The following is a 19831-nucleotide window of genomic DNA, read 5'->3' as shown; positions in this document are numbered from 1 at the left end:
TTCAAAACAGTCTATACTGACGAAACTGGAAGAAAATTATAGTTTTACAAACATTGGGTACTTATGCCGCTAAAATAAACATTAAGTTTATGCCGCTTACAAATATAAAACTTTTGTACTTATGCCGTTATTTACTCTTTCTAAAATAATTCTCCACAAAAAAAAAAAAAAAAAAAAAAAAAAAAAAAAATTAGGGTCATTTCTCTTCTTAGCCCAATTATTCAAATTTCTCACCAAAACTAAATGGAATGTCATCTAATGATCGAACGAATACTTTTGGGCCTGAACATGAAGCCCATCAACTTACTGTTTCTGTTCCAACTTTTTTCTTAAATTTTTTGAGCTGGTTGGTGAAGGAACAAGAGCCTTTGAAGAAGAAGAAGAAGAAAAGGTTTTCTTGAGCAGGATTGGGTGATTTTTTCTGGGCTTAGTTTTTCAAAAAATAGTTTTTGAAATTAGTTAACCAATCAATCATATATAGCTCCTTAAATTAATTTCTCCTTTGAGCTCCAAGATTCTCCAAAACCCCTTCGCTCACCCACTTCGAGATGATGAAGAAGCTTTCTCGTCTACTGTTAACTTCAAGGTACTTCCACCACTTCAACTCTACTTTATTCTGATATCCATTCTCTTTTCATCGCCACAAACCACAATTTTTACAGTTTTTGAGAATATTTTTGTTAAATCGCTCCTTCTGTCCATATAAAGGTTGAAACTTTCCATAAGCAATGGTACCATATATGTTTATAGACTGTCAATTTGGACGCCTTAGTTAGTTTATGTGCTTGTGTAGGTGTATTATTGGATATAATTAATTTATAGTTGGAGTTTGCTCTACATTTTACTATACCCTGTTTACCTAACTTGCATTACTGTATGTTTAGATATTGGAAGCTGGGGAAAGTTATGAAAGTAGTAATTTTTTAAATCTTAAAAGTATTATCATTTGTTTTTTCCTACATTACTTTTTGGAGTCAATACGAGCACACAATCTCCATCCGGGTCAGTTATTTATTCAAAATGTAGCTAGAAGATTCTTGTTTTGTGGGAGATTATAGTATAATTTTATCAATGTCATGTTCTGGTAATTTGGTTATAGAATTCAACATTATAATCTACCATCCAAGATTCACTTTCCGTCCCATGTATTATGGTTCCTGGCTTCCATACACATTTTTTTATTTATTTGATTATTTTCTGAATCCTTGTAGTTTTTTTCTTTCCCTGTTTGTTTATGAATTACATGCTTTCCAGCTCCGTTTAAGTTTTCTGCATTGGATTATAATAAAATGTACCATAGCCATGGTCTCGTGGTTTCTGAAATTGCAAATTCGAATAAAAGTGAAAACATAAGAATAGGAATGAGAATGGAAATAGAAATAGAATGGAATAAAATTTAAAATTGATAAAAAAAAATTATTAAATTTTTTAAAATCTTGCATTGGGATAGTTTTTCTTTCCATTTCAAAATGGAATAGTCATTTTACCAAAATGATGAAAAGGTTATTCCATCGGAATGGTATTCCAATAGTTTTAAATGCAACCAAACAAAGGAATGGAATGAAAATTGTTTCCTTTCCATTCCATTTCATTACCTCCAACAAAACGCCACTTTAGTATTGACATTGAACTTATTATATTTTTCCAGGAAGATGGCATAATCTATCATAATTCTGTTTCTTTTCTTTCCGATAAAGAATAAGAACAAGATTTATTTGGGAATGTTAATCTGTCATTCTTTTAAAAAAATCCAAAAAAGATGACTATTGTGATCAATATGAGACTTTGAATAATTTCCTTGTTCTTAATGTATACTAAGGAACTTGAAGTAGTTTCATTCAAATGCTATCAAGCTGATTCTTCTACTTGTTAACTCGCACATCCATATGGGTTATTCTGCTATTATAATTAATATCTGTTTTGATGTTAATGGTTGTTTCTTATTCTTTTCTTTGTTGAATAAGGAATCAGATATCTAGAAACATAACAAAGGGGAAGGATGGTAATCTAAGCCATGGATTACTGTTGCGTACTTTCACTTCTCATGCTGGAATTTCAACTTCGGGACAAAACATTAACGTTAAAGGTTTTGTATTTTCACTATAGTTTTGCTGCTTTTACATTTTCATTTCCTCTATTGCGGTAATGATAAACGACAAGGTTATCATCCATCTTGCTTGTTTCTAAACCCATAGGAGGTATTGCAGGCTTTTCAGCACCGTACATTGTTTATAAGGGAAAAGCTGCGTTCTCTGTTACTCCTGTTCTCCCAACATTCACTAAGCTAGATGTGTGTGATTCTGATCCTTTATTCTTTGATCTTTAATTAGTCAGGAATTTAACTTGTGTATATTTTCAATCTTTTATTTTTGCTTAGTCTGGACTTCATGTGGTTGACCGCGGGGGTTGCATGATGTTGAAGTTCACTCCTGCCATTGGTGAGCGCAAATATGATTGGGAGAAGAGACAAGTCAGTGATTTATATTCCACTTGTTATTCTTTAATAGTTTGCTGTCTGATTGCGAAGAGTGATTATGCATAAAGAGCTCACTTGGCAAATTTTCTCTGCTGGGCTTACTGTCTCCTGTCTTGGATCTTGATTAATTAATTGATATTTGTTTTCTAGTTGTTTGCTTTGAGCCCGACAGAGGTTGGATCTTTGATAAGCTTGGGTCCCAATGATACCTGTGAATTGTTCCATGATCCTTCGATGTTATCAAGGTTGATTTCTTTCATGTTTTCTTGTGAAACTACTATGAAATCTGGGATGGGAAAGTTCACTTTATAAAAGGAATCAATGCTTTCTTAGTCTGACTTAAGCCACCTCAATTATCATTATCTACTTATTTTCTAACTGGAAAACATGTCGACTCCTTAAATTTATATAAAATTTGTGATGCAGTAATGCTTTTGAAAATAGTTAGCAGTAGATTTATCTAGAAAATTGTGAAAATAATTAGATGTTGGATTTATTAAAAGAATATGTATTGTAGTAATGCTGGACAAGTGAGGAAGAGTTTGACGGTGAAGCCTCATTCTACTGGCGGTGGCTATATGATTTCCTTGAGTATGCAACCCCTCTACCAAGCTTTTGTTTTTATTAATACATATTGTTTAACAAGAGTCTTAGAAAATATGTGTGAAATCTTTAAACAATGTCTGTACTTAATGTTGATACCATCTTTTTTGTGATTGCAGCTGTTGTCAACAACATTCTAAAAACCAAGGATTATATCAGTGTTCCATTCACAACTGCTGAATTTGCAGTTGTAAAGGCAGCTTGCAGTGTATGACATACCAGAAAACAATTCAATATATATATTTTGTATTGGGATGAGTAAGGAGAGAAAATTGATGTATTTTGTTGTGGTTTTGGTTTTGGTTTTGATGTGCAGTATGCGCTGCCTCATATAATGGGTTGGGATCGGGTGACAGAAAAGGTGGAAAAGGTCAACGGCGGAAGGCGAACACCGGATATTAAGTTTGATCGGGGACAACTCATGGATTCAGAGTGGGACAAATGAAAGCTGGATATGTCTTCCCTCTTTTGTAACAGATCTGTGTGTATTGTTTTGTGCTGTGTAAACCCCTGTTTCATTCTCCAATTTTCCAGGGATAATGGGATGTTGAAGTAGGACATCTCAAGTAATTGAACTGCATCTGTCGTACTACAAAAACTAAGGGAAACTAAGAGAAAATGCTAAAGTGCTACAAAATATAATACATGTGGGAGTTAATTGCTTTTGTGTGTTTTGTTTTTTTTTTTTTGTGTTGATAATTACCTAAGGGATTGATTTATTGGTTCGAATTTGTACCCGCTTTTAGTTTTTAAAACTAAACTAGTAAATAACCCGCGCTTCCCGAGTTAGAAAAATTTTAAATTATATATATAAATTAAATTATAACTATTATTTAATGATACTAAGTAATAAATTGTATTAAATTTTAATCTTACTAATTTTTCATATAATTTTGTATAGAATATTAAGTGTACAAACTGATCGATCTCACCCATAATTACCAAATTCTATTTGTTTTTATAATGGAACCCAAACACGATCTATATAATAATATTCTAGACTTGACTCCTATTTTGAGGATCATGTCCAACAAATCCATAAATATGAATTGTTCGTACTAAGTCTAGACCACAGAACATGATCAAAAATACCCTATTCACAAAGTATTTCTAGAATTCGATCACAACATGATCGAATTTTGACTTGAAGTCTCAACAATGCGCAAACTAAATCCAAGCCACACCAACTTGTGTAAAAATTATTAAATCCACCTCAACTTTGTGTCTCTCTTGAGTTTTTTCAACACAAACACTAAATTAATTATTTTCCATAAGTATTAAAGAAAGGGCATTTTACAATTTTGTATACATTATTTTAATTAATTACAAAATATGTGCAAAAAAACTTATTATCATTTTCTCATACACTTTTATATATAATTAAAAACTTTTTTTCATAATATATATGGTAATAATTATTGATTAATATATATGTGGTAATATTGGTTGTGTTTATTTTTATGTTTACAATTATAATAAACATAATAATAATATAAAATATTTTATATATGTGTTTATTGGCTATGTTTATTTTTATGTTTACAATTATAATAAACATACTAATAATATAAAATATTTTATACATGTGTTTATTTTATTTTCTATTAATTAAACATAATAATTTAATAAACAAAATAATAATATTCACATAAGTTTTTTATATCACTCTACGTGTGTTATGTTTATTTTTTAGTAATTTTTTAGAAAATAAATAATATATATAGAAAAATTGTCTATCTTTATCTTTTTCTTTGTTTATTGTGTCATGTTTATTTTTTTTTAATCAAATAATTTTTGGAATTTATAAAGTTATGTTCGTTTATTTATTTTTTAATGTAAGAATTATACTTCAATAGAAAACTCGTTCACTAACTCATTAGAAAATAATCAATATATAGAAACAATAGAAAGAAAATATACTTATTTTAGTATAAGTATACTTATTTTAGAAATATACTTATTTTAGAAAGAAAATATACTTATTTTAGAAAGAAAATTGACTATGTCTATTTTTATGTTTACAATTATAATAAACATACTAATAATATAAAACACTTTGTATATATATGTTTATTTTGTAATCTATTTATTAAACATACTAATTTAATAAACAAAATAATATAATATTCACTTATGTTTATTATATCACTCTATGTGTCATGTTTATTTTTAGTAATTTTAAGTATTGATTTATATTTATATACATTAATGTTTATAATTTTGATATTGTATTTTATTAAAAAAAATCTTATTAAATTATAATAATTTATACTAAAATAGATAATAAACATTTATCTTTTAATAAAAAAATATTCAACTTGTTTATTTTTATAAATCTGTTTAATTAATTTTACGAAATTGTTTATTTTGAGGTTTAATAAACATATTTTATTATTTAATGATTAAAATGTATGGTTTCATGTAATAAGTTTTTAAAATGTATAAATTTTTAAAATATTTTTTTTTTGCACATTTTTTGTACATTTATGAAAAAGGCCCTTAAAGAAATTAAATCTAAAACACACTAACACTAATCAAAATCCAAAAAAAAAAAAAAATAACAATATTTTCATTCTATTTATCTATAAAAAAATATTATGTTTCGAGAAATTATTTGTAAGATTATATTTATTTCCAAATAAATATCTTTACCATCTGGCTTTAAAAGTGAATTATGGATCATACAAAAATCTCAAAAAAAAAAAAAAAAAAAAAAAATTATATGTGAGAAATTAATGTAAAATTTCTTCGATTAACTTCTCAATCATGTATTTCTTAAACTTGCTTCTGGAATATGAATTATTATTCATAGCATAAACTTCGGCTTGGTGTCATTTAAAAATTACATTGATCAATTCACATGGTGGGAGATAGAGATGAAGAGAAAGGTTGGGTGATAAGAGTTTCATGAAAACTCTTGAATAGACTAAAACAATAAATTTAATTATTAAAATTATTCTTTATCATATTTTATCAAATCACACAATTAAATCACAAAGAAAACTCTTTTATCAACATATCAAATCGATACTATCTATTATATATTAGACTTAGTTTTAGTTTTAGATTTTAGATAATTTATATATTTGATAAAAAGAATGTTATTAGTGATATTTTTTTTAATTATTTTTTAATTAATTAATATTTATAAATTTAATAAAAAATTAAAAAGATGAGAGAATTAAAATAAAAAAATACTGTAATTGGAGTAATTACAAAATGTCATGTCACCGTCCTATTTCTCAACTTTATATATATAATTTATTTTTGTTAAATTTAAATCGCTATTATTCTCAAATGAAAAATAATGTATATATATTATATAATAATACTATTATTAATGAAAATTTATTTCAAAAATAGAAAAGAAAAGAGAAAAAAGATATAGATTAATATTCAGTTATTAATAATTTAGTTATTAATATTCAGACATTTGAAAATTTGATTGGAGGACCGTTAAATGAGTAAACAAAGCTCCTAGTTATGGTATTGCTACAAATGGTACGACCAAGCCTGAGGCAAACATTGCCTCAACTTTGAAACCCAGAAAGAAGAAGAAATGGAAGAATAGCAAGAAACCTCTTAAAGCTGTTAACACAGCTAATAAGAAAAAGGTTGCTAATCTAAAGGCAAAGAAAAAGGGAAAGTGCTTCTATTGCAACGAAAAGGACCACTAGAATCCCCGGTGTCCTAAGTTTTTGGCAAAGAAACAAAGTATTTCTAACTTTATTATAAATTCATGTGTTTTAGAGAATTATTATTCCCTTGGGTTATTAATTCGGGGTCTACTAACCATGTTTATTGTCTTCTTATTTCAGCTCCAGCTACTTAAGCTTGGATTGCTATCCTAGCAAGTTGAGTCAAATGATTGGATAGAAGTGATTACGCCCAAACTTGTCTTCACAAAGTGGTTGTTGTAGTATAGTATGGGCGGTCGTGTCCACAGAGAGATATCTTATCAAAAAGTGATTAGTAGAACTTTAAGCGCAAAAAAAAAAAAAAAATCGTTGGTGGTTTTTGAGAAAATATTGAAAATAAGATTGATTGAAAAATTCAATAACAAAAGTGATAAGGTTTCAAGAATCACCTACATGTTTGGGTTATTTATTTGGATTTTGATTAACATATATAACACAATTAAATCGTTCACTTCCCAAAAATTTAATCGAAAGATAAAACATGAAGAACATACATAATAAAATATATTCGAGTATAATAATTCTCACGTTAGCATCATAGAAAATAATTTTATGAAAAATCTAAGAATAACAATATACCTTATTGGCAAAAATGCAATAAAAGACTAATAACATTATAATATAAATATATATTTATCCTAATCATATTCACATAGAAAAAACATGACTATTTCTATATAATACTAAATAGATAAATATATTGATATTGAGATAGAGAAAATAAAAGAAAAGTATATTACTCAAATGTATAAATTTTAAGCATTTGGTGAATCAAAACACAAGTAAATATTACCTCACATATAAGATCATTCTTTACCTTATCTAGGAAACTAGGCAAAAATGCTAGTCATTCTCACAATAATCTAAAGAGAAAATATGAGAAGAGATAGATAAAACTAAAATTTACTATAATTTTTGCCAATGAAAAATTACACACCAAATGTGTACAAGAGGTCTCCTTTATATAGTGTTTGTGGAGACACAAATGTGACATAAAATCCATAATAGAAAAAAGAAAAGCTTTATAATTTTAAATTGGAAATAGCTTAATTTTTGGGATTAAAAATTGAAAGTGTGCAATTGATGCATACTTAGGACGTTCCTTGTCAGCAACAACTAATCAAATTGAAAATATACAATTTGATTAAGCCAAAACAGAAGGAAGATCAATCTTGAATGTGGCCATTAAATTACAATCCAATTTTCTTGCCACATGTCGTACTCATAGGGAAAGGGAACAAATCAAAATTGTTAATCCTCTTTGAATGTGATCCAATTTTACAACTGTTATTGAGTTGTACAAAATAGAGAGAATAAAACCAATCTTAGAATTTTTTATGGGTTTATGCTATTGGGCTTCTCCTTTTGTCAACTTTACTTATTTTGTAGTATTTTATTGCTTTCTTTTTTTTATCTCTTCTTTAGCAATACCAAAAATTATTTTATTTCCTGCAAAATGAACCTAAACTAAATTTAAAATAATATTTTTAATTATATAATATATCATATTAATTTCCTGAAAATATTAATCAAAACTTAATTTAATTCAAACTTTAACATCAATATAATGATATTTTTGACCACTAATCAAGAAGGGTGGAGATTCTCCAAGTTGAAGATGAAGCTCGTTATCTTCTTTAATTTTTTGAATTAAATTTTTTAGTTTTCAAACAATTTAGTTTCAATTATCAATTTGGGAAATTTATTTCCTATTTCATATTTATGCAAATAATTCATTATGACATTTTGAAGAGTATTAATAAAATTTTCTCTTAAGATGTTTTCATTATGAATTACTTTAATGAAATTGAGCTCCATTTTTTTTAACTTGTACGCCAATACCATATTATATTTATATGTTTATCATATTTTATGTGTTTTGTATTTATTAATAGGGTAAATACTATTTTGGACCCTGTGTTTTGCAAAAGTTACAGATTGGACCTTGTGTTTTATTAAATGACAAAATAGACCCTGTATTTTTTAAAATAGTAAAAATAGGACCCTGAGCTTAATTTTTGACAACTTTTTTTTAATACAACCAACTTGAAGACAATGCTTAATACGAACAGATACAAAAAATGTAAACAGTTTTGTCATAGCACTTTTAGATCGGATTATAATTAAACTTTATTTTGACAAAAAATCAATTCAGGGTCCTATTTGTACTATTTTCGAAAATACAGGGTCCATTTTGTCATTTAACAAAACACAGGGTCCAATTGGTAACTATTGTAAAACAGAGGGTCCAAAATGGTATTTACCCTTATTAATAATACAAAATCTATGGTAAGTTAATCTCTGCAAAGAGATAATACCACATAAACACTTAGAATTTAATTTAATGTTTATGAATAATTGCCAATTCTTAAGAAATTATTAAGATTTTGTTTAATAAAAAAATCTTTTGATCTGATAGGGGTGGAAGAAGTTAAGAAATAATATATGCAGTTCAAAGATCTTTTATATCTATTGAACTCTAGACTATATTCAAAACTCTACAGAATCTCTATAACACTTAGGGATGGAAGAAGTTATTAATATATGTAGTTCAAACTTTTTTTCATTGAACTCTAAATTATATTCATAACACCACAGAAACTCTATGACACACATATTTTGATTAGACATAAACATAATATAATAAAATAACTAGCAAACTAGCAAAATTTATTCTTAATCCTGTAAGTGTTCCAATTAACATGTTACTATCGCAATAGTAACTTGATACCAATAAAAGTTCTTGGACATAGTACCATAGTACCTTGGCTTTATAAATGAGATTATCTAAGGCTTGGCCACGAGACACTTTTGAATATTTTCTTGTGCTTTCCTGGAATATGTAATTTATTAGAAATGACACAAAGCATGGTGGCCGACCTCCTAGAGCTGCTGATGCTGTTGACTGGTGCGTCCAATATGTTGATGAATACAGAGGTGCAAATTAGGTTGCAGAAGGCAAAATAAAAGGGAAGCTGCTGCTTTGATACCTCCTACAACCGGTACATTGAAGCTCAACATTGATGTGAGTGTTTGGAGGGGTGCTGACTGTTCTGGGCCAGGCTGTGTGGCTCGAGACAGTGCAGGTCGTGTCACATTTGCTGGTGCATCACTATTACAGCGGTAATTCACTCCATTGTAGGCTGAATTATTGTCTATTCATGCTAGTTTATAGGCTGGTATTCAGAGGAGATTATCCCGTTTTAGTGTTGAAATCGATTGTCTTGAAGTTGTCTAATTGGTCCAAAGTAAGGAGGATGGTTGTAGGGATGTGGATGGGGTTTTAACTCATAATCAGTTACTTGTTGATAATGTTGTTGAGATTTCCTTTGTGTATTGTAAAGCTAATGTTGGGATTTTATGCCTTAAATAAAACTGATTTCAATATTAATATTTGTTATCAATAAAAGATTAGAAGTCATTTATGTTTACATGTATCTTTAATGTTTATGGTTTAATGTACAATTTCTGTACAATCTAGAACATATATAGTTATTCACAATTACAGTGATGTCAATACAGTGGAAGGTAATTGTGATTATACGCTTCAAAAGATAATGTCACATGATTCATCAGTGCACTGGATTCACATGCTAGTTCAGATGTATGTAGTATACATTGGACTAGGACCGATATTATTCTTGCTAAAGATATTATAATCTTACCGTTGTATCTTCTAACTCAATATCACTGGTTGATCTTAGATCAAACATCTTAATCCTGACATGGTTAGGTTCGATCTCAAGAGTATTATTTGTGCTCTTAGAGTAGTTAGTTAAAGCCTACCATTTGATTCGGGTCACACGTACAACTTGAGAACATGATAGTACAATTGAGTGGGAGCGCTAATCATAGATATGGAATTTATAGCTTCTATTTGGACATAGAAGTAAAATGATGATTTCCTTCGAGCTTGGCTTAATATAGATAAATGGAAGAGCTCTTATTTCAGTGATTATATTAGTTTACTGAAATATCATTTATAAGAAGCTAAGTGTTTTAAGGATAAAATACATTGAGGGGTGAAACGGTAGATTTGTCCCTACTTAATGTAAATCATCTATAAAGGATCTTTGATTATTGGGATTAGAACGATGGATAATTTCATAGCGTATCTATATCGTGGAACATATAGAGTGCTCTATATAATTCAGAGTGCAATTCCAAATCTATAGTGGTGCAAGAAGGAATTAATTCTAGATCTACTTATTGGAAGCTTTGTTATATAGGCCCATGGTCTCCATACTAGTTGAGACAATACTGCTTGTAAGACTTAGTTAATTGGTTTTAATTAATCAATTATAATTCTAAAATTAGACTATGTCTTATTTATGAATTTTCACTAAGCAAGGGCTCAATTATGAAGAAAAGTGATTTTAGGGTTTATTTATTAATTAAGAAACTTTATTAAGTCTAATTAATAAATAAACTAAATAGAAATTTTATTTGATAATTAATTGTAATTATTAAATTAATATTTTTGACATTCAAATGGTTGAATTGGAAAAATATGGTATTTGTGACAGAAAATGATAAATAGTTGAGAAAATAGCAAAATTGTAAATGGTGGGCACATCCTAATGGTCGACCATTTAAGGTCTTTTTACCATTTATGTATTAAATTTTTAGTGCCATATAATTCAAACCTAAACCTAGAAGGATTCCTATAAATAGATAGTGATAGGCTCAAAACTCACAGTTGATGCAACTTAAGCCTTTCAGTCAAATTTGAGCCTTCTCTTTCTCTCTCTCTATTTCGAATCCTCCTCTCTCGCTTTCTTTTCAATTTTCGTCCTTTATAGTTAAAGAGTACTTGCCCACACATAGCAAGTAAGTACTAAATCATAGTGTGTAAGACTGTGAAGAATCCAACACCTGAAGGAGAATTGGACTCAAATCTTGATAATACTCTACGACTAAAAGGAACAAGGCTTAGAGATCTGAGTGGAAGGAGTCATTTAATTCTGCTGCAATCAATATAAAGTTTTTTGAACTTTATATGTGTTTAAATTCTATTGTTTTAGAAATTCATGTTTAGGATGTTAAACAACATACATGGTAATAAATCTAGATCCTGGTAAAACAATATCTAACAACTAATGGGGTAGCTCACGCTTTAGCCAATCAGCTTTGTCAAACAAAGCTAGTGCCATGTGAATTGGAGTTAATCTCCCTTGTGCGAGCTCTACCTTGCGGTGAGACTCGCCCAATCCTTTGTGAGACTCATTTTGTGTATGAAGTTGTTTTTTTTTTTAAAAAAAAAAGAATAAATAGTTACACATGCAATAAAATATTTAAATCTTATTTTCGATCCTATAAATTATTCAGAATTTTCTAAATATATTATATATATAATCCTAAATAACTATAATATATATGATTACACCTAAACTTAAAATAACTAAAAAAAAATTCATGCTTAAGATACACCTAAACTCCTTTTTTAGGGGTTTCTTATAATTTTTTCTTAAATTAGTACCTTAAAATTATAAATTTTAAAATATTTTGGCTAATTAAATTTTTTCCCTCCGAACTTTGACATGTACCAAATAATGCCCCCTGAACTTTTTTGGCCGTTAAAAATTCCCTCTCAACTATTGAGATTGTTAGATTTAGGGACTTTTATCTAATTTTAGTAAAAAAATTCTAACATGGATGAAAGTTCAGGGGACATGATTTAATACATATCAAAGTTTGAGTGACATGATTTGGTAGATATCAAAGTCTGGGGAGCATGGTGTTGGAATTATATTTTACCAGGAACTTAGATCTACTCACAAGTATGTTGATTTAACAACCTAAAATTAAACTTCTAAAACGATGAATAAAACACATAAAAGTTAAGAATAACTTACAGTGATGGCAGCGGAATTAAGTGTCTCCTTCCACTCAGATCTCTAACCCTTGATTCCTGTCTGTAGCAGAGTATAATCAAGATCTGAGCCCGAATGTCCTTCAGTTGGATGTGATCCTTCACAGTCTTCCAAACTATGATTGAGGTACTGAGTGATGTGTGTGGGCACTTCTCTCTCACAAGGATTTTCGAAATTCTCTCTATTTTTCTCTCTTGAATTCGTGGGTTATCAAGCATCCAAGAGAAGAGAACAAGGGCTGCTATATATAGGGAGAAGGGAGAGCACAACTTTCCAAATAAGCAGTTTCCTCTTTTACTGTGTAATTGATTAACTGCCTTATTTAGTGTGATCCACCACTTTCCTATTATTGCTAGGCTTTGATTAGCAATTACATGGCAATTAAAATTGAAAATAATAATTGGGAAACATGCAAAGGGTGGCCGGCCATGGTGTTACAAAGGCCTCACTAGGGTTTTGCAGTTTCCTCAATTTTATTTCTATTTCTCCAAAAATGTCATTTTTCCAATTCTAACCATTTAAATGCCAAAACTAATTATTTAATAACTAAAATAGATTATTAAATAATATTGTCATTTAAAATAATTATTAATTAGACATCCAAAGTCTCTCAATTAATAATTAAACCTAGAAACCCTTTTATTTACAATTTCATCCTTAAACTGTGAGAATTCACAAATTAGACATAGTCTAACTTTTAGAATTATAATTGATTAATCATAAATCAATTATAGAGTCTTACAAACAGTATAGTCTCAACTAGAATGGGGACCATGGATCTATATGCTGAGCTTCCAATAAGTTGAACCGATTTACCAAGTAAATCCCTAACTTATTAATTCCTTGTTGAATCCACTCTTAGAACTTAGAATTGCACTCTCAGACTTATATAGAGCATATTATATGTTTCACGATATCAATATACTATCTCATTTAACCATTGTTATAATCTTAATGTGATTAAAAGATCCTCTATATAGATGATTTACATCGAGATGGGACCAATTTATCGTTTACACCCCTCAATGTATTTTGCCCCTTTGAACACTTAGTTACCTGTAAATGATGTTTTAGTGATCTAATATATAGTCACTGAAACAAGAGTTCATCCATTTACTTCTATTTAACTAAGCTCGAAGGGAATCATAACTTTACTTCTATACACCAGTAGAAGCTATAGATTCCATATTTATGTTAAGCACTCCCACTCAGTTATACTATCATGTTCCCAAAATATATGTATCACCCTGACCCAAAAGTAGGCTTAACTAATAAATCAAAGAACATGAATAGCACTCCTGAGATTGAGCCTAAGCATATCAGGATTTAGATTCTCTTAATCTAAGATCAACTTCTGATATTGACTTGGAAATATACAACGGTAAGTTTATAATATCTTATCTAATTTCAATATCGGTCCAGTCCAATGTATACTCCATACATTCGAAACTAGTATACTTTACCAATGTCCTGGAAAGAACATAACACTTACTCCAAGTGTAAGTATACTTCATCGCTGATTATCACATCAGTGTAAATCCAAAACACTGATGAACAAGGACCAAATCTTTTGAATCATATAATTGTTTGGTTTTATGCCCTAAATAAAACTCATTTCAATATAATCAGATTTACTTATTAATATAGATCAGAAACAACATTTAATGTTGCATGGTTCACAGGATTTATTTCATGATTATATGTGCATAATGTATAAATTCATCTGAAACCCTTTTCACATACTTGATCCTGTTTATTGTGCCGTCAACATATTGGAAAATAAACATGACTATGTGAATAAAGTTTCCTAGATTTATCAGACATAGGGTTTTACTGATATGATAATCTACAACAGAGTTTACTTGCATTTGGAGAAGTGCTATGTTCTTTCCAGAGCATTGGTTAAAGTAAAGCTCAGGTTGGATGCATGGAGTATGCATCGGAAGGGACCGATATTGAACTTTGACTTAGATTTATTAAACTTACCGTAATATCTATTCAAGTCAATATCGCCAAGTTGATCCTAGATCAAATGTTCTTAATCCTGTTATGATTAGGCTCAATCTTGAAAGGCTATTCGTGTTCTTTGATTTGTTAGTTAAGCCTACTTTTAGGTCAGGGTGATACGTACATTTTGGGAACACGGTAGTGCAATTGAGTGGGAGCGCTAGCATAAACATGGAATCTATAGCTTCTATCTGGCGAATAGTAAGCAAAGGATGATCTCCTTCGAGCTTGACCAAACGAACATAAATGGTGGAGTACTCATTTCACATAAGCTGAAATATCATTTATACGGGGTCAAGTGTTTTAAGGATAAAATACATTGTAGGGTGTAACGGTAAATTAATCCCTTTACAGTGTAGATCATTCATATAGAGGATCAGTAATCACATTAGGATTATAACAATGGATAACTAATGATGTGTCTATATGGTAGAACATATAGAGCATTCTATATACTGAGAGTGCAATTCTAAGTTCTATGCGTGGATTCAACGAAGAATTAATAAGTTAGTGAATTTTAGTGCTAAATTCTTGATCTACTTATTGGAAGCTCGGTTATATAGACCCATGGTCCCCCCACTAGTTGAGATAATATTGTTTGTAAGACTCATGTAATTGGTTCTGATTAATCAATTCTCAAATTAGACTATGTCTATTTGTGAATTTTTCACTAAGTAAGGGCGAAATTGTAAAGAAAGAGTTTATAGGGGCATATTTGTTAATTATGATACTTTGTATGGTTCAATTAATAAATATGATAAATGACAATATTATTTAATAATTATTTATAGTTATTAAATAGTTAGAATTGGCATTTAAATGGTTGAATTAGAAAATTGGCATTTTTGAGAAAATCAGATGCAGAAAAGGTAAAACTGCAAAATTGCAAAAAGTGAGGCCCAAATCCACTTGTATAGGGCCATCTACTTTTGTAGGAAATTTAAACTGATTTTTTCATTATTTTAATGCCAAATAATTCAAACCTAACCCTAGTGGAATGCTATAAATAGATAGTGAAGGCTTCAGGAAAATTACACTTAAATTTTCTATTTTTCCTTCAGAGAAAAACCTGAGCCTTCTCTCTCCCTATCTTTGGCTGAACCCACTCTCTCTTTCTTCCCTCTCAAATTTCGAAAATCTTAGTGTGAGAGTAGTGCCCACACACAGCAAGTGATACCTCAATCATAGTGAGGAAGATCGTGAAGAAAGACATTCAGCAAAAGGAGTTTCAGCATCAAAGATTCAGAGAAAGAGATCCAGGTTCAGATATTGATAATGCTCTGCTACAGAAAGGAATCAAGGGCTAGATATCTGAACGGAAGGAGTCATTATATTCCGCTGCATCCAATGTAAGGTTTCCTAAACTTTATATGTGTTTAATTTATCGTTTTAGAAAGTTCATATTTAGGGTGTTAATAAACATACTTGTGAGTAGATCTAAGATCCTGGTAAAATAATTTCCAACAACTGGCCTCAGAGCCATGGTAATGGATTTACTTGCAAGAAATTTGGACTTTAAAACGATTGTTTGTATATTTTTTGGATGGTATCATGTTGTATTGAGTGTTATTTGATGATTGATTGATGTTTGTAAATTTTCGTGAAAAATAATTGCGATTTTGTTTCTGGCATTATTTTTATTGGATAGTATGGAAACAATTAAGCAAGTTAGCCTTTTACAGAACTCAATTGCGATTTTATTTGAATTAGTTATGAATTTTTGAAGATTTGAAAAAAAAAACGGAGCTGTGCTGAAATTTTCCTGCGATCACGAAAACTGTCCGTACAGTTCACAATTTTTTCGTTTTTCTTCGATTTTTCATACTTTTTCATGGAATTAACTTCCGATTTTTTGTATAGTTTTGTATTTATACTATTACTATTCCTAATTCAATTCTAATTATCATTTTGAATTAATTTAATATTTTTTAAATTTAATTCAAGATATTAGTGTAATTTGAATTTGAATAGAATTAGTATCTATCTTCTTGCTTAAAAATCTATCTTATTTTTAAATTTGATTATATCTTATCTTAATTTTAAATTTAAGGTCAGATTTTATATATATTTTTTAAATTAAATCTTTTTTAGATATTTTGACCTTATTTAAATTTAAAATAAGATAATTATAATCATGTAATTTTAAATAGATGTAAGATATTTTGCTAACTTTTAAATTTTGTTATTTTATTTATTTAAATTAAATTTAAAATCTGAAAAAGATATTTAACTTATCTTTTCTAATTTTTATTTATAAAATAACATTTAAATTTTAAAAGTAGTTAGCAAATTTTGAAATGATATTTAGGTTGGTTGAAACCTAATTTTTCAAAATTGTAGGTTTAATTTTAAATTTAAATTTTTTTAAAATTTTGAATGATTCAATTTTTTTTTAAAATTTTCGAAAAATTATTTTTTAATTAATTAATTATTTCGAAATTAATTATTTAATTTAAAATTAAATAAATCCTACATCCAACTATCCAGCTAACCTTGTTGCAGGAGTATGTGTTTTAGCTTGTGTGTAAGTTTTCAAAACCTATTATTACTTGATTGCAAATAGCCATGGTTACTTTTTGCCAGATCTAATGATCTGATGGCTCCCTTGGTCAAGATAATAATTTGTAACAAGTATATTTACAATCTTCTTTCATCTGTGTATGACCTAGCAACATGATAGGACCCATCCAAAGTGTGCCTGTGTGAGCCTATATGTTTAATTTTATTATAGATACATATAGGTTGCTGTTGCTAAAATAAATTATCATAGTTCTTGATAGAATTTATTTAGGCCCATTTAGTTTTTGGGCCTATTCAATTAATAACAGTTGTTCTTATTAAGGTTAAATTCCTCTCTTTTGAGCCTTGTGTGAGAGTTGGGAGCCATAGAAGTGGGTACGACATACTGAACCCAGCACCCCCTCACATGAACCACCCCAATTGTGAAGGCCCATTTGCCTGATTTGAATAACTGTACTAGGTTAATTAAACTAGTTTAACCTAATAAAATTGATTAGCAACATAATTAATTTCATTTATTTTGAAATTAATTTAAGAAAATTATAGTTTAAAGAATTTTTTATTCTAAGCTAAACTATATGTATTTTCTTGTATTTAATTAAATATAGAATTATAACCATCTAGATTCTTTCTGGAGCTTAATTTAAATTTTTCATTAAATATTCCTATTTAAGTTGATATTTAGTTATCTACAACTAACCAACTTAAATCTGAATATCTTTTGAATTTCAAATTCAAAATTAAGTTGAGGAATTTTAGGCATTGGTTATTAAGATTCTTTAGATATTTTTTAAGTTAATATCTTTTCGAGTATTAACTTAAAATGGAATATTTTCAAATTAAGTGGTTACAACTTAATTTTTGATATTTAATTAAATTTAAATTTGAAAATATTTAAGTTCTAGATTTTTTCTAATACAACTTAAATTATATATTTTTTCAAATTTTGTGGAAAAGATACTTAGTCAAATAAGATATTTTCTAGATAGTTATTTCTAGACTACTTATTATTTCTAATATTAAATAGGAAATATTATACATTGTGAAATTAATTATTTATTAATTAATTTTGGTACAATTTATTTTAAGTATATTTTTCCTAGTATTAAACTAGAGATTAATAATTAAGCCTTCTCTACACTTAATTATTTATTTCTTGAATTTAATACATTTAATTAATTTGAAAATTAATTATCTAAGTTGATTTTCATCATGATACTTAAATATTTCTTTTTCATGACACTTAATTAAATAGAAAATTATTTTTAGTTGAAATTTATTTTTTCAACTAAATTTAAATAATTTTCAAAATATATTTTTTCTTTATTTTATTAATCAAATTTCGAAATTGCATTTCTTAAATGCTAGAATTTCGAATTTTATTTGAAAAATAGATTAAGTTGTACATTAATTATTTATTTTAATTAATTCTTGGATCAACTTAAATCAATGATTTTTTCATTTATTGATTAATTTAAAATAAATTGAATTAAAGTATATTATTAGAAATTGAATTAATTAGTCAAAAGAAAATCTATATAGGTGATATTTTTGCTTGAAGTATTTTTCTAATGTATTTAATTAAATAGAAAATTAATATTTAAGTTGATTTTCATCATCATACTTAAATATTTGAAATTTTTCTTATATATTTAATTAAATAGGAAAATTATATTTTTTGTTGTAAATTAATTTTATTAATTAATTTTGGGCCAACATTAAATTAGAATAATTTTTCCAGGATTAATTTTTTATTTTAACATGCATTTTCGAAAATTGTATCCTTGAATACTTTAATTTTTCAAAATGCAATATATATTTATAGAAAATTAAATTTGAGTTGTAAATTAATTTAAATTAATTTTGTAACAACTTAAATTGAATATTTTTCTAAATATTTATTGGAAATTATTACTAAGATGGAAATAATTCATGTTATTTTCATATCCATCTAAGTAAACTTTATAAATATTAAATTAAAATTTATATTTAGAATTTTTTATTCTAAATTGGAAATTTTAATTAAATAAATATATATTTAAAATAAATAGATTAAATAAAGAGAATCAAAGAAAATACAACTCTCTTTAAATAATGAGCTTTATTATTAAGATATTCGATCTCCATTGTGCGTTTTACACCGCGTTTGTTTTAGTGAGTAATCCTCCCTAATGGAGGAACGTTCATTAGCAATTTTGCACCGTTTAACCTCGCATGATAAGTAGTTTGTAAGTGTTTTGATGGTATGGATCACCCTAATGGTGGCGACCATACTTGACTTGCAAATTATGAAACAATGGTGGAAGCTCATAAGATAGAATTGCCTTGACTCTCGCCTAAACGGGACAATGCTGAATTCCAATCTTGATCGAATAAAAGGTTGCTAGAATGTTTAACATTTTAGACGAGCTGACAACTCTATTCAATGAATGGTAGCTTTGACTCTCGCCTAAACGGGACACTGATATCAGTTTGTTGAAAACCTTGGAAATTATTTAGGATTGTATGTTTTAGTATTTTCACTTGTCATTCCTACTTGCTATATGCTTATAATTTCTGAATTGTGTATGAATTTGTATTGAACCATGTTATTTTCTGTTATTAAATTGTAGTGTAATTTTGAATCTTCATTGTTGGTCTAATTAGCTTGTTTT

General features: G+C 28.1%; 1 protein-coding gene across 2 annotated transcripts; it reads left to right on the top strand.

Moving 5' to 3' along the window:
* Positions 1-159: 159 nt before the first annotated feature.
* Positions 160-3747, top strand: LOC115716442 (single-stranded DNA-binding protein WHY2, mitochondrial). 2 transcript variants are annotated; one of them, XM_030645236.2, is made up of 8 exons: positions 160-586; positions 1965-2086; positions 2196-2290; positions 2378-2470; positions 2627-2721; positions 2994-3067; positions 3199-3287; positions 3396-3747. In XM_030645236.2, exons 1-8 carry the CDS (start codon positions 549-551, stop codon positions 3522-3524), a joined length of 735 nt encoding a protein of 244 aa, XP_030501096.2. In that variant the 5' UTR covers positions 160-548; the 3' UTR covers positions 3525-3747. The 2 variants fall into 2 exon arrangements, with proteins under 2 accessions (XP_030501096.2, XP_030501097.2); XM_030645237.2 differs by having other exon boundaries at positions 243-586; positions 2208-2290.
* Positions 3748-19831: the final 16084 nt, after the last annotated feature.

This window comes from Cannabis sativa, chromosome 5 (assembly GCF_029168945.1).
Source record: "Cannabis sativa cultivar Pink pepper isolate KNU-18-1 chromosome 5, ASM2916894v1, whole genome shotgun sequence".
NCBI classification, from domain to species: Eukaryota; Viridiplantae; Streptophyta; class Magnoliopsida; order Rosales; family Cannabaceae; genus Cannabis; species Cannabis sativa.
This window is presented reverse-complemented; position numbering and strand designations above follow the sequence as displayed.